The 23,581-nt window shown below is 45.7% G+C and overlaps 1 protein-coding gene across 3 annotated transcripts in view; it reads left to right on the plus strand.

Annotated features, from left to right (window-relative positions):
• Positions 1–23,581, plus strand: part of RIPOR3 (RIPOR family member 3) — a 456,892-nt gene that overhangs the window by 296,982 nt on the left and 136,329 nt on the right. For all 3 annotated transcript variants that reach the window (XM_085619148.1, XM_085619147.1, XM_085619149.1), the window contains one exon: positions 6,444–6,589. In XM_085619148.1, the coding sequence (XP_085475274.1) occupies positions 6,444–6,589 (146 nt within the window). The remainder of the gene's footprint in view (positions 1–6,443; positions 6,590–23,581) is intronic.

Raw genomic sequence — 23,581 nt, forward strand, 5'->3', positions numbered from 1 at the left:
GCCCTCACTAGGGTGAAACTGGCCCTGCGTTGCTTGTGTTCTGGGTCAGGAAAAGACTTGACCTAGCAGTTTGTGCTGGACTGTTCCCATTAGAGCAGGGTCAAGACTGATTTGCATATGGTAGGGCCCAAACCGAGGTGGCATGGTGTGCAAAATAACAAAGGACAGAGATGCGGCCCTGAGGAACTACCAGTGGTGGGATTAATTCAAGTATTCCATCCATCACTTTTTATATACTTTAATATACCCAGCACTACCTCTGGTTTTTGAAGTGATGCATGTAGCAGCAGGAGCAGAAAGCACACTTTTTTAAGTTTGGCTAGTAATAGTGTTTGCACCAATCACAGCAAGCATATTGTATTATATGCATGCTTTAAGGAGGTTCTGTTCAGCCTCTTTCAGCCATTGGCTTTTTTGACTCAAGAACTCACATCCATTGTTTTGAGACCTTGTCAATCACATCTTGGATCAATCCATTAACCCACAGGAGTATTTTAGTCTCACCTTCTTTCTTTTGGCTGTTTTAATGCATCTGTGTGCCTATATTGGAATGCATGAGGGACTAATATAAACGTGAAAAGTACACTCTGTCATCACACTTTCAAATCTTGAACTCATCCATGCACAGTATACACAAAGCAATAAATGTTTAATAGTTTTGCACTCTAGCAAGCATTTTTCTTTTTGTCTGTGCTCAAAAGAGAACATCATACTGATTGGTTTTATCAATGCTTGCTACTTTCTGTAGTTTTTACTCTTTGCCCTTTATCTGCAAACATGAGACTGTCATACCATATGGGGTTCTACAGCATGTGTTGTGACCTTTGCTAACTCTGGCACTGAGGTCAATATAATTTAATGCTCCCCGGCATCATCCGCTACCCACCCCATAGTCTCATCTTTACCACTTCTTGTGTGGTTAGTCCACATGCCCCCTCTGTTATTTTGTGAAATATTTTACATATCTCAGGCTGAACGGTTAGCATGCTCAATCGTTAATGTGAGGTATTGAAAGAAGAATTTATTTTGCGCTTGCATAAATAAGTATATAGGGGCTCATTCACGAAGGTATATCTACACACACTAATCTACTGCTAATAAATTTACTCTTACACTTTTGAGTACATTTACTACTTTGTGCTATTGTCAAAATCCAAATGTAAAGTTACTCGAAGGGGTAGACTTACATATCTCCATCCACTGAATAGGAGGTGGAGCCAAATTGACAGGTCTAACGTTATTCCTGCCATAAAGGAGCATTAATAAGTCCAGCATAATACATGGACAACCATTGATACTGCAACACCCTCCCACAGAAAATAATGGTGGCAGGATACAGTTCCATAGGAAATAATGATAAAAGAAATTAAATGATTTAAAATAATATAAATAAATGTAATTTCATGTTTGAAAAATTATCTAAACATAAACCAAATTTTTATATTATTTTGGCATATATTTTAACATATTTTAATAGATGTTTTACATTTTGAAATTAATGTAAGATTGTTACTAAAATACAATTAAATTCCATTACATACTATACCTTACTTTCAATAATTATTGATATATAGTAAAAAAACAAATTCACTTTAGAAAATTAGTGTTAATTGAATTTAAAATATTCAAATGAATTGACTATTTAATTCAAAATAAAGTTAATAGTGCTGTAGCTTTTTCTTTTTTGTGCTACATTTAAAATAAATAGATAACATTAATTGATATTAATATTTAACATAAAAATAGTTTTACTAATCTTTTCATGTTTGATAAACTTTTTTAAAATTGGCCTATACTTTACCTTAGAGAAATCTAAGCCATGGTGGGTGTAGTGCATTCTCATTAGAAATGGCGCAAGGCCTCACGCACCCACTTAGGTGGCACGTGTTATCATTGGGCTGCTCCTCACTTGGAACTCCCATAGAATAGTTCACATGAGTTACCTCACTTGGAAGCACATTCAGAGATCTTTTATGACAAAATGATGATTTGTGGTTGGTATCGAGGCTTAGAAAATGAAATTACCTAAGAGTTTTGACAAATACCTTTATTAACAGTTAGCGCTAGTAGTTGCCAAATACTGAAGAAGAATGATAGGATAAATTAGTAATCTCTCGTTCTGAAGGTCAACATGTTTCAGCCATATTTTGTAGGCCAATGCAGGGTCTCTGACTTTTCTCAGGACCACAGCACTACCAAATAGTGGGGCAGATTTACAAGCCCCTTGCGCCACTTTTGCGTCACTTTTAACATGGGAAAAGTGCCGCAAAAGTGCCGCAAGGGGCTTGTAAATCTGCCCCAGTCTACCTAACCTGTGCTCTAATTCTAATGTATACTAAAATGAACCATATCAACTAGAAATGCACTTGCAAAGCAATACTTGGGATTAATCCCTAAACTCTTTGCCTGTAATTTAGAGAAGACAAGACAGAACAATTAGCTATGGTTACAAGGCTGTCAGTTCCAATATTATACTTGTGTCAAACTTCAAAGTGTAAACAAAGTTCTTTTGACCCTCTGCAAACTGGATGCAGCACAGAGGACGACGCCCACAAGTGACTTGCTCTAGAGCCTGGAACACACTTCCACCTCAAATTCGTGAAATCTCCTGTGAGAGCAAATTCAGGAAAGCCATTAAAACCTGGATTTATAACCTAACTGCCTCCGCCTGCAAAACCCTGGTCTAATATCTACTTTAGGGTCTATTACATCTCCCTTCTGCCTTCGAACCACACAAATTGAACCTAGCGCCAAGATGCTCCTCGGAGCGATAGAGCGCTATATAAAATCCCCCCAAACATAAAAACATAAAACAAAGATCTCACTGTGTGAGGAGGGGGGCCATGAAGGGGTGGGGCCTTGTGCCGAAAAGTAGCTAAGAGGCACTTTTGCCCCCACCGGTCCTCAATCTCCCTCCTCCAAAAAGAAGGAAAAAAGCATGCTGAGGCTGGTGCTGATAACCTGGGGTGTTTCCACATCCCTTAATTGACGTCTGCACTTCAAAGCCTCCAAAAACGAGCTGAAAATCCACTGTTTACAGTGTTTTTGGGCTTGTTTTCCCTGCCACCGTGTGATATCAGCTCCTCACCGTGTGACCGTGTGAAGAGGGCCGATATCGTGCATCACACGGGGGCACCCTGTGAGTTGACAGGTCTGTGAATTATAATTTGCTTTGCTTACCCTCCGTTACATTTAGGGCCACCCTCCTGATGTTGTGGTATGTGATGTAAAGGTACTTCAGATGTAGTGACCACAATGTAATCACTCTCCATGTAAAAACATCTGAAGTAATGACATCCAGCACTGGGATCCTTAAATGGAAGAATGATGCTTGCCAAAGCTCCCAATCAGCTGTTCTTCCTGATCATGAATTACCTGCTACGTAGATAATAGTAACTAATACACATTACAAATTATCTCTTCTCTATGTGCTGATAACAGGTATTATTTATAAGGCAACTCTGTGGTACTCATTTTATCAACCTAAGAAGGATGAACAGCAGAGTGGTTGTACATTGTTTTGACCATCTTACCTTCAGTTTCCAATAATGTTTCTGCAAGAGATGCATTAGCCCACTGAGCTGTAGTACCAATAGCATTCCTGTGATTGCCTCCCATATGCTGAGCCTTAAGTATTTGAGGAGATAAGCAAGAAAATTGGAGGAGATCTAGGACACCGGGTTGTTCTGCAAGTGCTTCTATCCTCACCTTTTATCTAACTGTAAATGGTGACGTAATCGTAAATGGGGAAAAAACAAGCATTGGCTTAAGTTCGGTCTGGTGCAGAATAGTTCAAAATCGGAGCAAAATGTATAGGCTGTGTAAGGTACTGAGCATTTATTCAGTAGTGCCAATAAGCAAAATGAGACAATTATGGACAGCTCTTCTCCTAGCCACTTGACAGTGGTGGGCGGCATAATTTCCAGCTGACCATTCCCCTTCCGTCAGACATGGTGCATCCTGTCTTCCCCGGGTACCACGTGTGTGTGTGTGACGTCACCAACCTCCATGCTATATGCGTGGACTGACTAGGATATTTATTTGGCTTTAGCTGGGGCACACTCGCCTGTTTAACATATAGCAGGCTATAGCTGGCTAGTAGGAGTGAATTAAAGTAACATTAACATAGTATCTTTCACTACTCCTTTCCAGCCTTTCCTTCTAAGCCCTCATGAGGTGGCTGAACTTTGCTGCGGAGGTACCAGACGGAAGGAATTTAAATTACTAGTCAGTGCTCTGCAACAAGGGCTGGTCATTACAAGTTTTTTTTCTCCAAAATGGAGGCAGTAATTGCTCAGATTCGGATTTACCGGTGCTTTGCCGGGCAGTTTAACGCTATTTCAGCAAACAAAAAAAGCTGGTATTGTCCGACTGCTCTGAGCAGTCGGAAAGCGTGTGCAGTACTGCGGCTGAGGGTTTGTGGTGAGGGGCAGGGGCAAAGGGCACACTTTTGCCTGTCCACGGTGAACATTTTCAGCTCCCCGGCAGTGCTACGGGTGGCAGGTGGGGCCAGGCACGGCACGAGTCGGGGTACACGCGGGTACACGGCGTCCTCCCACTATTTTCACAGGATGGGCGCCGTCCACCCTGCCAAGAAGTTGGGCCTCGAGAAATATGTTGGCCTTGTTCCATTGTAATTTTCAGACACCGGGACAGGTTCAACAGCTCCTGCACGTTGTCTGCTAGCCATTCCCAGCAGCAACGTGCAGGCAAAGGGGGCTTTTTTTCACCTCCAGCTGGGCAGACGACAAAGGTAGAAGTTAAGGGGCCATCAGGCCTCCTTCTGATCGAGTATTGTAACTGAACGTGGCCTGGAACCTCACACTTACATGCAAATGCACTGGAGAGGAAACAAAAGCACACAGCGTGTTATCTCTTCCTGGTACAAATGAGATGCATGCTTTTGACTTTGTTCAGTCCCTGTATATAAGTGCATGCACTGTAAGTATGTCAGGTGGGCTTGTCTGTCCCAGTATTTACAGAAATAACAATTTAAATAGCACTATTTTATTTCATTGATAGCACTACTCATCCCAATGCAGTGTTTAAACGCTTTACATAACATACACATAATACATACAAAATAAATCATGCAAGTGTGCAAATCAGCGTTCAAGATGTTACATGAGACAGTTGGCGTTACAAGGTGTAGGAGTAAAATGCCCTCAGAGCTCACTGTGGTCTGCTACAAGGATTACAATTTATGAACTGCAAGTAACAAAAGGATCTCTGTGTTAAAAGCAGAAATCCACTTACCTATCTACATAAAATAAAAATATGTTATCTGCATGTTACATGATGTGCTTTGTAGGAGACAACTTTATTTTTTTTACGCATATTTTATTGCATTTTCAGTTGGCATATGTTTTAACGTACACATAACGGAGCACTATTGCATAATTAAGTGGTACATTTATGCTCACAGTATTGTAAAAAATGCACACCATGTGTGTTGTAATATCATGAATAACAAACCCGAAGAAAGCAGCAACAAAATAGAGGTTCAACAATCCCCAAACGCCCCGTCCCACTGCCCCCAAGAACAGTGGGTGATTATGTTTGGCAGGAAACAAATTAATCTTCTATGCTTCTTTGATTCAAATTTGGGACTACACAAAACATAGATCTCTCCAACAAATGTGTTAACCTCCAGAGTTATCTCACCATTATTATTATTCCATGGGATTTATTGGGCACCTCTGCAGTAGATACCTTAACTCCATAAAATATTTTAAAATGCAGAGTTTGCAACCAGTTAAGCAGAACACATCTACTAGCATGCTTTTCATTGTTGCCAATTTCTTTGTGGCAGGGATTAAAAAGAAATTCGTAGTTGAGGCCCAGATTTGTGCCAGGATTGCGCCACGTCTTTGGCACAACCCTGACTCCAAATCTCATTTGTTAATTATCATAATGCACTTAAATGTACTCATGATACACCTGATAAACATATATGTGAGATCTTAGTATCTGATGTCACTTCTTGTGATGTCACTTCCTGTGATACCACATGGAATCTCACGTGTCGTGACATCATGTGCTGTGATGGCACGCATCATGATGTCACTTGCATACCGCCTAACTTGGTCTGTCCCCCCACTTCTTTTTATAGGACTTGTGCCCAGGGGCCAGGGGATGCTGTTGCCGACAGTCCCTGTCCTGGAGCAAATCTTACGGGTCCAGTGTCTCTGGCCCGGAATTAACAGATGCAGAGTTTTCAGACCCAATAACTTTGGACCCAAACATACTTGCAATGGGAACTTGGGTTATTGCCCCCGAAGTTATTGCTGCAGGTGAAGTAACCCATCTCGTACTGAGGCCCATTGGTGGAATAACTTATTTCGTAAGGCAAATTCACAGGTTTTCAGAGTATGTCTCAAATTGTTTTTGAAACCCTAAAAGCATATTTATATTAATGTTTGTGATACATATTTATTCTATAGGTCATAGAACTTCGGGGACTGACAACGGTGCTGGTCGGGCTGGTAACGTGTGACTGTGCAGATTTTTTCACCACAAGGCCCAGGAGTGTTATTGTGGACATAACAGAACTGGGAACCATCAAGCTGCAACTAGAGGTCATCTGGAAGTAAGTCAGTGACTATGTGCAGTAAGTGATGGGGTGAGCAAGATCATGTTATACTAATTCACCACTAATCCTTTTGGGTTCCAGAGTAGCGTGCTACTCTCCGAAAAATCGCTTTGACGCCTCGTCAGGGGTAATAAACGCTATATAAATGCAATTACAATACAATACAATACAATGTGGACTAGTGTTTACGTTTCCAATTCTAACTACCGGAGATAGCTGTGTTCTAATCCTGGCTTCCCTACAGATTGATTGTGTGCTGTTGGGCACATTATCTTTCTCTGTAGGCCTTTCCCATATATGGAAAAATTCCAGTAATGGAGTATTCCTCTACTTTGGATGAAAAAGTGTTCCCATAGAGTAAGACTCCTGGCACCATCATGCATGTATTAGACACAAACCCAGGCTCAACCACATGCACAACACTGTTTCAACCCATACATGTGGCTAAGCACTGCCAGCTAAACATCATATATGAATTAAGTTATATTCATCCTTCTCCCTACACTTACAGTACACGTGAAGCACAACCCCGTACACCTACATGTACAGAACACGTGGGCGTATCTAAAATAAGTTGGCTAAGTATGCCGTTAAGCCAAGAAAGCTAACGACACGCTTCATCACTTCAGAAATGTAGGGGTGTGCCATATTCACTAGAATACGTGCAGCCCTGTATGTCCCCCTGCGCTGGCGCTAACTTTAGCTGCCCAACGCAGGCACCCTTGCACCAAAGTGCAAGGGTGCCTGTGTTGTGGGGAAGATTGTTTATGTGCAGGAAGGTTCTCCTTCCTGCACATAAACAATCTTTAAATGTCGTTTTGTAACTTCTATGTGTGCTGCTTACTGCAGCACACATTAAAGTTGCAAAACAGCATTTTGTGTTATTGTTTATGTGCAGGAAGCTTGTTTCCGGTCCAGGGAAGACATGGCTTGGCAGTTCGGGCTGGACTGTTCCCATGAGGCACAGGGTCAGACTGATTTGCATATGGCCATGTCTGAACTGGGTTGGCAGAGTGGGCTAAAGAACGGTGGTGGATTAAACCCAGATCTGTGGACTGGGTGTGAGTGTTTGATTGGTTCTGATGCTCCGTCCATCACCACTCCCTTTTGTACCACTTTGTTCGCCATAAGTTGGCAGGGTATGCTCAGACGTGAGTCCCTTGCTCACTTTCCCACTGGATTCAAGCAAGCCTGGCTGAAGACGGCTGAAATGCCTGAAACCGGTCCTAGGAAGCTTGTTTCCGTTCCAGGGAAGGCATGGCTTGGCAGTTTGGGCTGGACTGTTCCCATGAGGCACAGGGTCAGACTGATTTGCATATGGCCATGTCTGAACTGGGGTGGCAGAGTGGGCTAAAGAATGGTGATGGATTAAACCCAGATCAGTTGACTGGGGGTGAGTGCTTGCAATGTTCAACACTCCGTCCATTATTTCCTTTGGTTTTGCTATATGCAGGAAGAGTCACCTTCCTGCACATAAACGATCATTGGCAATTTGTTGTTTCTATGTGTGCTGCACAACGCAGCACAAATGGAAACAGCAAAAACGAGGAGAAATAAAGCATTTCTCCTCATTTTGCCTGTTTAAGACCAGGTTATTCCTAGTCTTAATTGTGGTGCTGCCTCCTATTTACGCTACTGTTGTAAATAGGGGGCAGCTTCAAAATCAATGGGTGTTGTGGTGGAACGTTCACCACAACACCCATTTCCCGCCCCGCTAAGTGTGAAAGGGGGCCTTATTTACAAGGCAGCGTTAAGCCACGTTAAGTGTAAATACGGCGAAGCTCCTATCGCCACCACAACGTCACTAAAAGTGACGTGATGGCGATAGGGGCTTGTAAATATTCCCCACAGTGTGAAGCCAGGGAGATGGCTTAGCTTTGCCACCTATACAGCACATCCATATCTTCTAAGTCATCTACATAGTAACATTTCAGAAGATGTATACTATACCCACATGCACACAGCATTGCAACAAAACCACATAATTGGCAAAGACGGTCCCTAACTCAACAACCACCCAAACCAGAGCAGTGGATAATCACCACGCTACCAGACAGAGCAAAATAAATAGCATTGTCTTTCTACACACTCATCCTTACACAAAGCACACAAGACACAGCTATAATAGGATCTAACTGCCCAGTGTCCAATAAGGCCTGCTGCAAAACAAAAATTTGTTTATTCCATCCCCGCCGGCCACTAACAATACGGGCCACCACTAAACATGATCAAATGTAAATAAATATATTGTCCATAGACCATTTTGACTTTAGTCAACAAAATTGCAGATGATTCAGTCATTTCGAACATGCAATGGGACCACACAAATTTGAGATGTGTGCTATTCACATGCAAGCAACGTGACATTGAAATTCTTCTAGTGCTATGACTAAACGCTATTCAGTGTTGCGTTGATTGACCTAGTGGGCTAATTAAAATGTGTAGAAATGGTTGTATCTTTTTTTCTCACAATATGTTGATACCAAAAACATGCAATTACATTGTTTTCCGTGTCTCTCTCATTCATGGAATTTCACCGGTTTGCGGTTATACAGCGTGATGTGAAAGGCAAACATTCTGTAAAAATGGGGGTGAATTCGTTTCACAAGCACAATTTCTCTGGGATGGATATCATGTTTCGACAGATGGGTACCTTGCTGAATATTGTGCCTTTTTAGGTCGAGCCTGGCAAGCAAATGCGCTGCTGCGAGGCATGCAGTAGTGGAGTATGTCTTTGAAGCCCCGCCCACTCTCCGCCCATATTTTTTATTGGCTTGTGTCATTGTCCTTTGTAAACACTGTCTTCCGAGTCATTATTAGGCTTGTAAGTCCCGCGTTAGTACCCCCTTGTCACCATTTGTAACCTCCCGAGGCGACTGGCCCTTTTATTTCTGTTGCAACACTGTATGTCTTATTTAGTCTGTAAGCACTATTTTCTTTAATGAGTTTCTCCTTCTGCAGGCAAGACGAGCTTTCCTCGCCATGCGAGCTTTCACTTTCGAGCAACCCCGGACAATGGCGGCTGCTTCTTTGAAGTGAAATAGGTCTCACGTTTACAAGAGTTTGAGCTATTGCCATTGTAAATGACAATAGCTTAAACTTTTGCAAATGAGAGATCTACTGCATTGCAAGTGCTTGTTAGTAGTAAGTATGGCCTTTTGTGGGATATTTCTATTTGGCAGAAGTTTTTTACTTGCAAGTCTAGAATAAACTCGGAGTCTGATGATTGGCTTGAGTAGTCAAGCAGCAGCTGTGCAGGGAGGAGTTTTACAGGGAGCCAGTGTAACGAAACTTGAGGCCCCCCATGCGTAGTACATGGAGGGCAGGCCCCACGCTCTGGTCCTAGTCAGAAGCATAGGTAAAATGTGCACCTAAAGCCCATGACTCCTCCTCCCATATGTCTGCTTTGCTTTGACTGTGGGTTCCCTGCACATCTCCTTTGAATTGCAGATCACACATGGATCACATCACTGGCAAGGGGTTCGTTCATTTTGTGATTTCATAAATTATAAATTCTTTTGTATGCAGCAGGAGTCTTTCAAAACAGTTAGGGGCATATTCACAAGGAGTTATCGCCGTGTTAGCGGCACTTTTCTGCCACTAATGCGGCGATAATTTTATTGCCCTATTACCAAGCTGTCGCTAACAGCTGTTAGCGACACTTCTTAGGCGAAAACGTCCGTAATGAAGATCGTTACTTCTGTTAGGGGTAATTATATGCAGGAGAGGCGTTCTCATGCAAAAACGGCACTACTCCATATTCACAAGGGGATCCTTGAAGTCCTGAAGCCCAAAAAAACTGCCACTAACTGCCGTACGAGTCAGATACTTAAGACCAGAAAATAGCTGGTCTTAAAAATGGGGATAACACTTGGGGCCTCATCTCAGCAGGTTTTGGTGCTGGACAGCGCTGCAAGCAATCTTGCAGCGCTGCCCTGCGACAAAACTACAGAGCAGAAATGCGCACCATCAATAAGATAGTTCGCATTCCTGGGCCCCAGTCATGAAAAGTATTGCAGCGTTGCAACACTAATCACTTCCCTTCTTGCAACACCATTGATGCGCTGTATTCATTGGACAGCGGTCCATGACACAAGTAATGACAGATACGGCAGGAATCCTGACGTATCTGTTGGGTGCTAAAGTCACGCATTGCTGCAGTCGTGTCACAACCATGACGCAACGCCATCAATGCATGGGGCCAGGATATCTCTGTGGCACTGCGTCATCCTCACGCCTGCCATCAGGCAGGCGGAAGGTACTGATGCAGTGCCGGTCATGAGGGGTGCCCGAATGTCGGCGCTGTTGGAGATCCATCGGTGGTGGTTGCGCCCTGCGGTGTCATCGTTTGGAAGCATTGGTGGAGTGTTGGTGCGGAGGGAGTTGACGAGACATTCTTCGGTGGCCTTGATCCAGCTGTGAGGGGGTGCGATGAAGGGGGTGGTGTCTGGTGGGAAAGTTAAAGACGTGATATTACCAATGATGGTCGGTCCAGGAGAGTCCGGTGTTGTGGCTGTAGTTGAAGTTCCCGCTGGCGGAGGTGACGTGCTCGTTCCTGTGTCCTGCTATGTGGCTAGTTGAAGTGACTTGCTGCTTGCGTCTGATGTAGGGGACCTTCCCCAGGAGGGGGTGGTGTTCTGGTCACTGGGGTTGTCCAGGTGGAACTTGAGATCACCGAGTAGGATATCGTTGGCGGATGGGAGACCCTGGGGTGCAATGAGGTCTACAATCGTATTGGAGAATGGGGGGGCCATGGCCCGGGGGGCCTGCACATGAGGATGCTGCAGAGGATGTGCTTGGGCTTGGTCCGGATCTGGGAGTTGAGGTGGTCTATGGTCACCCAAGGGTCATTAGAGTGCGTGGTCAGTTGGAGTGTGCTTCTGTAGGTGATGGCAATGCCTCCTCCTTGATGGTCAGGGTGCGCCATGCGGGTGATACTGCAGCCATCAGTGATGGCGATGGCGATGGCGATGTCCGGTCCGGGGCAGAGGTTGGTCCTGGCAGGTGAGGGGTCATCCACCGTTGATGGCAAGGAGGGTGCTGTCATCGCAGCGGTGGAGTGTCCAAGAGGAAGGCTCCTTGGTGCTGAGCGCGGTCCAGGGGCAGACATACGCAAACGGCATAGCCTATGGGTTGCCTATGGCACGGGAGACAACCATTACAATGCAGGCAGTACATCCTTAACAACGCAACTCCGACAAAGCAGGTGAATTTACATCGCATTTGATTACAACACATTGTGAGGTCAGTAATGGGTAATTTAAAGTTTTTAGGGTGGGTATGGGTTTCAGATGTAAAATATGGAAATTGGGGTGTGTTTTAGGGTAAAATATGGAAATTGGGGGGTGTTTTGGGGAAAAATGTGGAAATTGGGGTGTGTTTTGGGGTAAAATATAGAAATTGGGGTGTGCATTTGGGTCAAATTTGAATTTTGGGTGTGTTATGGGGCTCAAAAAGGAATTCCAGGTTTCACGTTGGGTTTGGGGTGCAAAGGTTAGTTTTGGGTTGCACTCACTAAAGTGGGAAGTGGGAATAGTGATATTAATGATATTAATGTCTCCACTATGCAACACCTACTCTACTGTTGCAATGTGCCTAGTATTAGTATGCATTGGAATGGAATGCGATGTTATGGCATGCTTCGCAACCATATATGTGCCTTTGGCACACGAGTGGTACGCCCGCTGTACATGGGCGCACAGTGGCCGTCATTGATAAGTGCTGGGGTGGCTGGACAGCTGTGAGGTGGTAAACGCTGGAAACGACACTGGATGTGGCGTGGATGCGGGGATGTGCGTGTGAGCGGGAGTTGTTAATATTTTAATAAGGAAAGTCTTACCACGAAGCAGGGTCGTTGCTCCCTCGCTCCTCTTCTGCTTTCAGGAACAGGAAGTAGGCAGCCAGGCTCCCTCCCCTGAGCCAATCACAAAGCTGTGATGCGGTGGTGGGTTTGGTAATTGGCAATGGGACAAGGCAGGCATTACGAACAGGGAAGTGCGCATGACTGCTTTGGGCGGCCTGAGTGGGCCGACCAAACAGTCATTGCGCACTTGAGTGGGCATGCCAATTTGCCCATGCCTTGCCCCGTGCTTGGAGCGGTCCTAAAGCAAAGGAAACATTGCATGCTTTCATCAGTAAGGTATCATCATGTGATGATTGTTCCTCCTCTGCACTGCTTGAAAGCAGTGGGGCAGCGCTCTTCCGCCATAGGGGAGGAGCTGCCACTGAGGGTGCGTCATCTACGTGTGCTAGGCCTGGGCGACTCAACCCCCAGGCCTCCTGCGCTATGCGTCCCACCTTCTCCATACATGGACATTGACACCGTGGCGCAATCCGCTGCACTCTCTCCAAATCTGTAACTCAGCCAGCAGGAGCCTCAGCCAGGTGGGATTTTACAAGCCTAGATACAGCAGTCGCCGCCAAGTGCACTGGTGAACCTCCCGATGCAGATGATGCAGCAGGACCCCCTTAGGCGCGAAGTTGCAGCGCTCCAGCCACATATGTTCGGTGCAGCTCAGGGGCCTCAACCTTCACAGCGTCCGGCCAGCCCAACATCATTCGGCCTGTGATGCAGAGAGGCGGCACCCACCGTTGGTAATCCCATCCATGCACCACGTTGTAGTGGTGGATCGTAGTATGCGATGCAGACCTCCCTACGTTGGTGCGCAGGAGCGCCTCTACTATTAACAGCTCCAAGGTGCACAAGGCGGTCTTCTCACACAGGTCAGCAACGCGTCTCCATGCGAACTGCCAGAGTTCACCACCAGGTACGGGCGTTTGTCGCGTCTCAATGTCTACGGCCATGGCTCATCGACTCCACAGCTCCTCCGCATCCCACTCCAGGCTCCAGACACAGGTCCAGCGAGGCATCCAGGCTCCAGACGCAGGTCCAGCAAGGCATCCAGGCTCCAGACGCAGGTCCAGCGAGGCATCCAGGCTCCAGACGCAGGTCTAGCGAAGCATCCAGGCTCCACACGCAGGTCCAGTGAGTCATCCTGGCTCTCATCCTGGTCATTCTGGATGTTGGGTGGCTTGCAGGGGTTGTTGATGTGTGCTGCACTTGGCCCAGGCTTCTCCATTCTGCATTTTTGGGGGTTTTATACCTATTTTCTATTGGATGTTGACTGATAGGCTATTTTTTGCATTAGAGATAAAAAAAAACTCACGTTGGGCAGGCTAACATGAGTTTTTTTGTCGTTAATGGGCATATCGGTAGTTTTCGCCCACTAAAGCCGGATTTCCTATCGCCTTCGCGCTGATGTTAGCGGCAGTTTTCACTGCCGTTCCCTGAAACTATCGCCTGTTAGTGGCATGTTGTGAATACGTCGCTAACACGGCGATAATTTCACGCGGTACACGGCAATAAGAAAACGCACGCTAACTGAGGTTATCGATCATTTTCGGTGATTGTTGAGAATATCCCCCTTAATCCCCGAAGGTTACCTGATATCCTTTTAATGTGTTAAAAGCTTTAATGTCCAATAAAAGAGCAATTTGCGGATTTTTACCTCAGAGTTTGCAGCAGAATGTAAATCTTTGCACAGTTTGCCCTAAAGTTCGTACTTAGTGATGGGAAAAATACACACTTTGAACCTCGAAAAACCGAATCAATAATTGGAAGAAATAAATAGTTTTGTGACAAAAAGCAGATGATTCATGAAAAAAAAACATTACACAAATTAAATGTGACAGAAGAAAGCCCCTTCACCCTATAATGACATTTCAAGGCTGATTTGATTTTCACATCTTAAAGTTCATTTGTGAAGATTATTAATATTTGGGAAGGAAACCCCTCAGCTGTGTTTCTTTTATGCATGATGGTAGGTATTCAGAAACCATTGGGATGACCAGTTTAATGTCTTGAGCCTGCCATGTTGTTAAGGAGTACTTAGAAACATCATTATGCCTGTTTCCAAGTACATATCTTGATTTTCAAAGGCAAGGATATGGAGCAACTTGCCCAGGATCACAGAGTGTGATCAAGCAGCAAATCTAGAAGCAGAGCTCAGGTCTCCACATTCTACAGACAACTCACCTTAGCCCCAATATCAGTGCTTCCCAAAGTTTTTAGAACCACAACCCAATTTTTAGAGCTTGTGGAGGAGTGTGGCTCAATGGTTAGAGCGGCAGACCCTGAAGCAGAGTTCTGGCCAGGGACCAGGGTTCGATTCCCGCCTCGGCGGGGCTCGGGCTCAATTTCCTCGGACCTGTCTATTCTTGCCTCGGTGCCTATTCTAATCACGGGCCCCACGCTGCAACTCTGGGCAATAGCTTGCTTAGCCTCCACACTGGCCCCAACAGCGCTAAGGATGTCTGGCTTCACCCTGGGGGTGCCCAGGAGTGGACACTTCACAGGGAAAGCCAGGAGGGGTTCCACAGCGGTAGGAGTATCAGTGCCAGGAAACCGCTAAAAGGCGACACCGCAAGGTGGCCGTCTGGTGACAGTGCGCTCTATAAGTACCTTGACATTTACATTTTACATTTACAAACTTTCACGACTCACATAGCTTAATGGACCTGAGGCGAGCAATTTTTAACGTAACCAAAGCATTGGGTGGTAATGCACTCATTTACAGATAGCACATTTTCCATTGAAATTGCTACCAAATTTACAAAGTTTTACTACTAAAACTGTATTGCACACAAATGATAATGTGTAGAATTAGGGTTTCAGTGAATATTTATAAATTCCCATGTTAAAAAAATAAACACTAATTCCCATGTAAAAAAAAAAAAAATAAGCAGCAATTTGTCAGAAGACATAGTTTGACATTTGACCCCTGTCTTTGAAGGCGGAAAATGTGACAAGATGAATACAGAATATAAAGGCATCTTTATTGCTTGAACTTTCATGACCCACCAAAATAAGCTCGGCACCTCACCAGTGGATCGCGACCCACAGTTGTGCCCTAGCTCACTTCTCCCTGTAGGCAGAATGGTTCTGTATGGTACTTGCTAGACCAGAGACAGCACAGGCACCTGCATATATCGGGGGGCTTCATCAAGTGTTCCCAAAATTAGGAACAGTCTTGAGCCACAAAGGAGACAAACCATGCGATATGCCAGACTCAGCCCTTGCAGGTTAGAGTGGTGGGGAAGGTTTCGACTGGCGACGACAAGGGGGAAATTAATTATTTATTTGATTTTCCCTCGTGGTCATCTGTCGAATCTCCTCCCCCCCAACCAGGGCCCAAGGCTCTTACCTGCACGGGCTGCAGCTGTGATATGCACGTGCACCATTTTCAGGCAATTACTTCCAGTTTATTCAGACGTGCCCTGGACGTGTCTGGTTAAAGCCAATATTTAGTTCATGAATAAGACTGTTTTCAAAGAACAGCATGGAGGCGAGTCTGTGTCTCCAGAGGATCCCAGGCAGGGGCTGACAGTCGCAGCTGCATTTTTTGGATTCTGCAGCGCCTCTCGCTTTCACAGGCAGGAAGTACCTTCCGTTCCCACGGTGCCTCAGAGACAAGCTGGGCCTGGTTTCTAATGAAATCACGTTTTCTTAAGAGGCGCACTGCTGTTAGGAATCAGGTGCGCTCAGGGTCGGACTGGGACAGAAAATTGGACCGAGAGCCGAAATAGAAGTGGCCCCCCTCAGTGAATTATAATTCCTGAAAAAGTGGCCCATGTTTGCAAATCGAAGCAGTTTTGAACTTGTAGAAGTGTTTCGCAAGACTGCATGGATTTGAGCTTGCCGCGGGAAATACTTGTTTAACCCCTTCGCTGCGGTGGAAATTCCGCCGCAGCGCTGGAGGGTGCGGGGGGGCAGCGCGGTGGCGCGGTGCTCATGACGGAGCCACTCCGTAATGAGCCACGGTTGGGCTGTGCTCATGACGGAGTGGTTCCGTCATGACTCCGCCCACAGCGCTAATCGCCCGCACAGGCGGGGAATTAGCGCCGCGTGGGCGGCGCGGCCGCCAACGGCCGCAGCATGACGGAACCACTCCGTCATGAGCACACGGCAACCGTGGCTCATGACGGCGTGGTTCCGTCATGAGCACCGAACGAGTTAATATCAAGGAAATGAACAGTAAAAACCAGCACATCAGACCTTAAATAAGGCCCACAAACAGCCAAACAAACAGGCCCACACACTGGCCTTCTAGACTAGCCCGTCCGACCCTGTGTGTGATCCCTAAAGTAACACCTGCTTCTCCGCTTTTCTTCCCACTTTCGTGTTTCATGGCTTTGTTAAATACAGGTAACTGTAGAGTGTGTTGTTTCTCACAAAATGGGGCATATTTCCAGGCCTCTGAAAATGTTTCACATTGAAATATCAAGGATAGATGCTACCATAACACAACCCGATGGCAGCCATTTTATTGACCGAAAATGCATGACAGCCTATCTGCTCAGACTGAGGTGTTGCTTATGCCACAGGTTTCAACAATGCTCCCACTTTCAACAGCTAAGGTCATAGCGCGGAAAAGGGGAATCTACACTTCTATCAGTAGCTGTGGTGTAGAGTAGAATACAGGTTGATGCAACTACTCGCTTTTAATAGTTTATTACAACTGAGATCATTTATTTACAGATTATCTACTTCCACTTATAATAGCGCAATAATAGAGTAAACCTGTTTCATCATGCAGTTTTATTCTATTGTTTTTTTTGAGGGGGGGTATTTGTAAAGCACTCCTAACCATTTTTAAGTCTGGCCTGAAGTATGGAAAATATAGCTTCATGATTATCAAAAAATTCATAATAAGAATGCTCACACACATATATACACATACCACAGCAAGGAAAATACATGTAGCCCAATAAATTTTTTTTTAGGGCAACTGTACTAATAGACACACAATCACATATTTATTCATACAGTGCAAAGGTATCATTTGAGTTTATTATGATTCTGCAACAAAACTGTTTGCTGCCTCAAAGATTGTGTGTACAAATTACTTTACCCAGGATACATCACTCCTAATAGTCAGATGGCCTCTTCATTGTGATTTTACCCTAACTGCTCAAACTTAACAGTTTGCATCCTGGTTTTGATTAAATACATTTTGCTAAAAACAAATATACATTTATAAATGCAACCACATAAATTGCTGATGCTGGGCGCCGGAGGGGTTGTGTTTTTATCCCCGGGGAGCTGCGGAGAGCAGATCTGTCAGGTTACAATGAGCACGGTGCTCGAAGGTCTAGAGCATCTTGCTTGAAGAGAAGCAGTCCAGCTGAGGTGCAGCGTAACAGTCCCATGCTCGATGAAACATCCAGAGCATCTTGCAGAGCCTGAGCAACGCGCTGGATGGATCTGAACAACACGTCGAGATCAGGTGATTGCTGTGGAGTGATGAGTGCGTGGGGACTGTTCAACCTGCGGTCCGTGTGACTCCCCCTGCTGCCTTTGCCTCCTGCCAGTGTCAAGTGTGGTGAAAGAAAGACTGGCATGTGTGTACAGATCTACCCACTTTCCTGCCCTAGCTCTCTTGGTTGTCCTATGTTCAGTTAATTACAGGTTGGGCGCCCATTTTGTTTGCCTCTATTAGTGTCTTGGTAAGGTTAGGTATCCATTTTGCCCCCCCTCTTGGGAGTTGAAGAAGAGCTCCCCCTTCCATGAGAACTAGGTACGGCCTGCCATGGAATGAGAAATGGGACTGATCCATTCCCAGCATTTGGCGGCTATCTTGGAGTGGGTTCTTCCTCATGTATCCCACACAGGGGCTGGCTTCGTTTGCCCCATCACCACAGAGTGGGAGATGGTTATTTCCTCTAAGGGCTTATATGAAACGGCCAGCCTGTACTGTCTACCTGCTGAAGATGTAAACTCCAGGATTGCCTTCTAGCCACTACGGTCCAGTCTAATATCTTTGCTTGTATAATCTGACCTCCCATATTGTCCTACCTAATGGTACTTGAGTGTGTATAGCTTACAAGTGGGTCTCTAATGTTTAGTGAGCAAGTGGGATGCAATTGCACACCAGCTTCCTATCTTTCAGCCCTGGTTAGCTGGCTCTCATAGGTGTTAGTACACCTGAATGAACCTGAGGATGCGTGGCTAGTAATATCATGCAATTGCTCATTCCAACATAACCCCATGACACTCTCCCTCGACGTACACAGCTAACCACCTTGATATGATCACAACCTCTTCCCAGTCTAGTGGCCTCCCTGCGCCTCCTATGGTCGGCGCACACCTCTGCCCAGTCGATTTGCTTATCTAGACTTCCTTGGTGTGGAGACATGGCGGTGTGCGGTTATGGTACTGAGACCTCCGAATCGCATCTCTCCCAACCTAGAGCTGGCTGGCTAGAACGCGTTCAGAATCATATATCCCCGAACCTCTCAAAAAACGCTGCAAAAAAATTTAAACATAGATTACTCAAAACCCATCTGGAAACCCTGATCTTAGACCCCTTCTTCTCCATTAATAAAGGTGCTACCATAAATGATCTCATCTTATACACTAAACGGCATGCTCAATGGTGGAAGGCCATTTACTCTCTCCTCAAGAACTTCACTTCCCATAAAACTCCTCATGGTCTTAGATAGTTAGTTGCGCCCTCCTCAGCCTTTAGAGCTGAAGCCACCATCTCACTTTACAAAAACTGAACCATCCTTATCCAAGCTTCTGACCGCTATCTTATGTTGTTTGACAACGTTTTCCCCACCATCTTGAAGACAGTCGCCAACTTCAGTGCCACCCCCCTTGGAGTTGATGGCCCCTCAAGGGTTCCCCTGATCGTGCAAATTCTATCTCCTGCCTCTCCACCACCAGCCGCGAACCCTACATCTGTCCCGAAGGGCCCCCTGCTAGGTACCTCCACTCAGATTAACAATTCCACTGCTAACGAGCTGCAACAGCACAGTCTTCACGAGAGTCCACATGCACCCACCCCTCACAGTTAGATGGTCCACCAGCCGTGAACCCTACATCTGTTCCGAAGGGCTCACCGCTAGCTACCTCCACGCAGATTAACAATTCCACTGCTAACAAGCTGCGACAGCACAGTCTTCACGAAAGTCCACATGCTCCCACCCCCTCATGGTTAGATGGTTCTAAATATCCTAGCTCCACTGTACAGAACGCCGGTAGGATTCTCCACTGGATCCCCTCCCCCAGCCTAACCCACAATTCAGTCACGGTACGACAGGCTGACAAGGGTCCCCTGCTGTCCGTCCCCTCCTCCCCTAACCTACACATTCCCCCAAGCACACAGTTCCATTTCCATGAATCCCCTGCCCCAGGGCCCACTTAGTCGCCACCTGCACCACTTTCCCCTTCCCTCACTAGCTATCCTCTGCCGCAGGGTTCCCGGGACCTAGCCTCACATCCCAATTCACACACTTCATTGGAAGCCCGACTTAACGAGATTACACTCTCCCTACAACAACTTAAGGCAGATGTTCATAGCCTATCACACATTACTGAGGATCTGTTAGTTAACTCCCGACTAATCGGCTCCTTTTAGACCAATCTCCATCTACGCCTGCTCCCAAACTGTGGTTGTTCCTGGCGCCTTTCCACCCACTATCCTAGGCGGACTTCATCCCACTCACCCCCTAGTTGACCCTCCACTCCGCATCCTAATGACCCATCCTGACTCTCCAGGTATAGAGCCTCCCTGTCTGATATTGATATTCATTCTCTGCTACTTTCATACGATCTGGCACTTCCCTCCCTCCCTTCAAATCTGCATGCAATTGAATCAATCCCTACGGATCCCTTCAGGGTAACTAGGCCAAACTTAAGAACATTAAATGAGAACAACCTCACCATAGTCACCCCCACTCTACCTCCACCAAAGGACACCCCCATCAGTCTCAAATGCGCACTACTAAACTGCAGATGGGCTGGTAAACACGCTGCGGATATTGCAGATCTCATTCTGGTCCAGGATCTTGACCTTCACCTTGTAATGCTGACGGAAACCTTGCTAAATGACTCAGCTGCTCCCATCCTTGACCTTCTAATGCCTCCCAACTTTGATATCATTAAGTTGGACAGAACAAGTGGTCACGGGGGAGGCATCGCATGCTTACATCGTAGTAATCTACAAGTGAAAGTCATTCATGCCGACCTCCTGCCCTCTTGTGAATACCTATGCTTTGAAGTGACTGGGGGCAACAATCACAATTGCAAACTGCATGCGTTCTACCACCCCCCTCGCAACAACCTTCCCTTCACAGAACAGATCATGGACGTTATTTTGGCCAACGTGGATTTCCAGGGCACTCAGATCTTCCTGGGTGATTTCAACCTCCACTGGAATGATGTAAACAATGTGCTGGTCAATAGCCTTAAATCCTTCCTACCTGACCTTAACCTTATCCAAATATGTGACAGCCCTTCACATATCAAAGGAGCCACCTTAGATCTTGTCATTGGTATGCCCAACTCCTTCAGCCTGGAGGCGATCCTCCCCTGTGACTGGACAGACCACTATTGAATCACCTTCCTCGTCCTTGAATCGGTAAGAGCAAGCAGATCCCAACCTAAGAACCCAAAACAGTTAAAAAGATGTTTACGGAACATCAACGCGCAAGACCTGACGGAGCTCTGTGATAACATCTTTCCCCCTCCTTTGAACATGTATGATGTCCATGACCTAACGGCCCACTATAACCATGCAATGCTTAATGTACTTGACTCAGTAGCACCACTTCAGCTTAAAAGAGTGTCTGCTAAGCTCTCCAAACCATGGTTCAATGATAGTCTTAATGCCGAAAAAAGGAATTTAAGACTTGCAGAAAGGAAGTGGTGATCATATCGCTCCCTTGAACAACTTTGTCACCTGAGATCCTTCCAAAGCATATACAACAAATGCATCAGATTCTCGAAGGCTACCTTCTTCAGAACTCAACTAGATCAACCAAAAAAAGTCCGAAAAAACTGTTCGAAATCATCAAGTCCCAATCTAATAATCATTCTAACCTCTCAACCCCGGGTCAAGGGACACTGCCGAACTGTGAAGAATTTGCTGTTTTCTTCACGGAGAAGACTATTAAGATCGAGTATGAACTACGCTCGGCCCATGATCACATCTCGAGCGGGCCGCTGATCACCCTTTGCCCCTCAGAGTCGAATATCACTGAACCCTCACAGCCCTGCCGCCTCAAAAACAATGCATCCTGGAGTTTGTTCCAAACCGTGGATGAATACACTATACACAAAATGTTGTTGACCTTGAAACCTTCCAATCACTACAACGTCCCCCTGCCATCTAACCTGTTCCCGGAAGTGAGATACGCCTTACTAACACTCTGGACGACAATCGCCAATGCTTCTCTTATGCAAGGGGTTATTCCGGATTGCCTTAAAGCAGGTCAAGTTACCCGATCCTAAAGAAACCAAATGCGGATCCTATGGACCTTCTTAACTTTTGCCCAATCACTATCAACCCCACCTTGGCAAAACTCTTGGAGAAATGTGTGCTTGCCCAACTTTGCCATCACATTGACCATTTCCAACTCCTGGATCAATGCCAATCTGGTTTCCGCCCAGGTCATAGTACAGAGTCGGCGTTAACGCACATCGTGGATGATGCGCTTAGAATGCTGGATCTCAATGAGTCGTGCTTACTGATCCTTCTGGACCTTTCATCAGCATTCGATACTGTCAAACATGATCACCTAATTGACCTCCTAGAACACAGTATGGGGCTGTCTGGGCCGGTATTCAGCTGGTTCTCTTCCTTCCTTCAGAACAGATCCCAAAGCTTCAAGGTGAACCAATCCTTGTCCCACCCTGCACCAGTCACCTTGGGGTGCCACAAGGGTCAGCATTGTCCCCCATGGTCTTTAACCTGTTTATGGAGCCTCTGACAGAAATCCTAAAATCATCCAGCATTCGCTATCATATGTATGCAGACGATACCCAACTATACCTGAAGATTGCCTCCCCCGAAGACATCTAGTCCCTCAATTCAGTCCTGCTGGAAACACAAAGCTGGCTGACATGCAATCACCTGAAGCTAAATGCTCTCAACACAGAATTCCTACTGATCTCACCCCACAACCAATCCCTCGTCATGGAGCAATAGTTGAATCAGCTGACTGCCCTTAACTGCAGACCGCACCTTGTAGACTCGGCATCATCTCTGGGCATCATTCTAGACAAAAGCTTGAAGATGCAGAAGCACATTTGTTCCCTCACCAAAGGAGTGAACTTCCAACTCAGTTTACTTAGGAAGCTCAAACCCTTCCTCCCTGCTCATGACCTAAAGGTTGCAGTTCAAACATTAGTGATCTCAAAGCTGGACTATGGTAGTGCAACACTTTGTGGCCGGCCCAGAGTGAGGACGGCTCCTCTTAGGGCTACCCTCAACTCCGCTGCGAGGCTCTTAACTGGCAAAAAAAAATACCACCACATCTCCCCGGACTTGCGGGAACTGAATTGACAGCTATATGAAGCTCGGATACAGCTAAAGATTGCATGCATGGCTCACAAACCCATCCACTTCAAGACGCTGTTGCACTTTGCGCAGAAACTGGAACTCTCCTGTGGTTCTAGAGTCTCCAGAAGCACCAGCTTCCTTTTGCTTAAACCTCAAAAATAAAAAATAAAAGGACCTATAACCGAGCCTTCTCAGCCTAAAGTCAAGGTGAACCTGTCTACTGTCTTCTTCAAAGAAGAAGTCAAAGGGCTCCTGATGAAGAAATTTCTGCCTTAGCCTGGCACCTTCCTCTGATTCTGGGTCCATACCCGTTGACTCTTGCCCAACCACCTTGTTCATGAGTCTGTCGGACAATTCTAGACTGTGATCTTTTTTCTCCCTCTGTTGTTTATGATGTGTTTTGCTGTGCCTTCACGAGAATGCTGGACAATTTTGACTTTGAATTTGTCGTTTTAGTTATTCTGTTTTGTATGCTTATTACCTTGTGATGCATAATCTGTAAAGCGCTCTGATACCCTCGGTGGTCATGTTGGCACTATATAACACTTTTAAAATAAATAAATGAAAATAAACAAACGATATATGTAAATGCACAGAGTGTAAGATGCTATTTCTAAACTATGTGGAGGGTGTGAGAGGCATC

Source organism: Triturus cristatus, chromosome 7, assembly GCF_964204655.1.
Source record: "Triturus cristatus chromosome 7, aTriCri1.1, whole genome shotgun sequence".
NCBI lineage: Eukaryota > Metazoa > Chordata > Amphibia > Caudata > Salamandridae > Triturus > Triturus cristatus.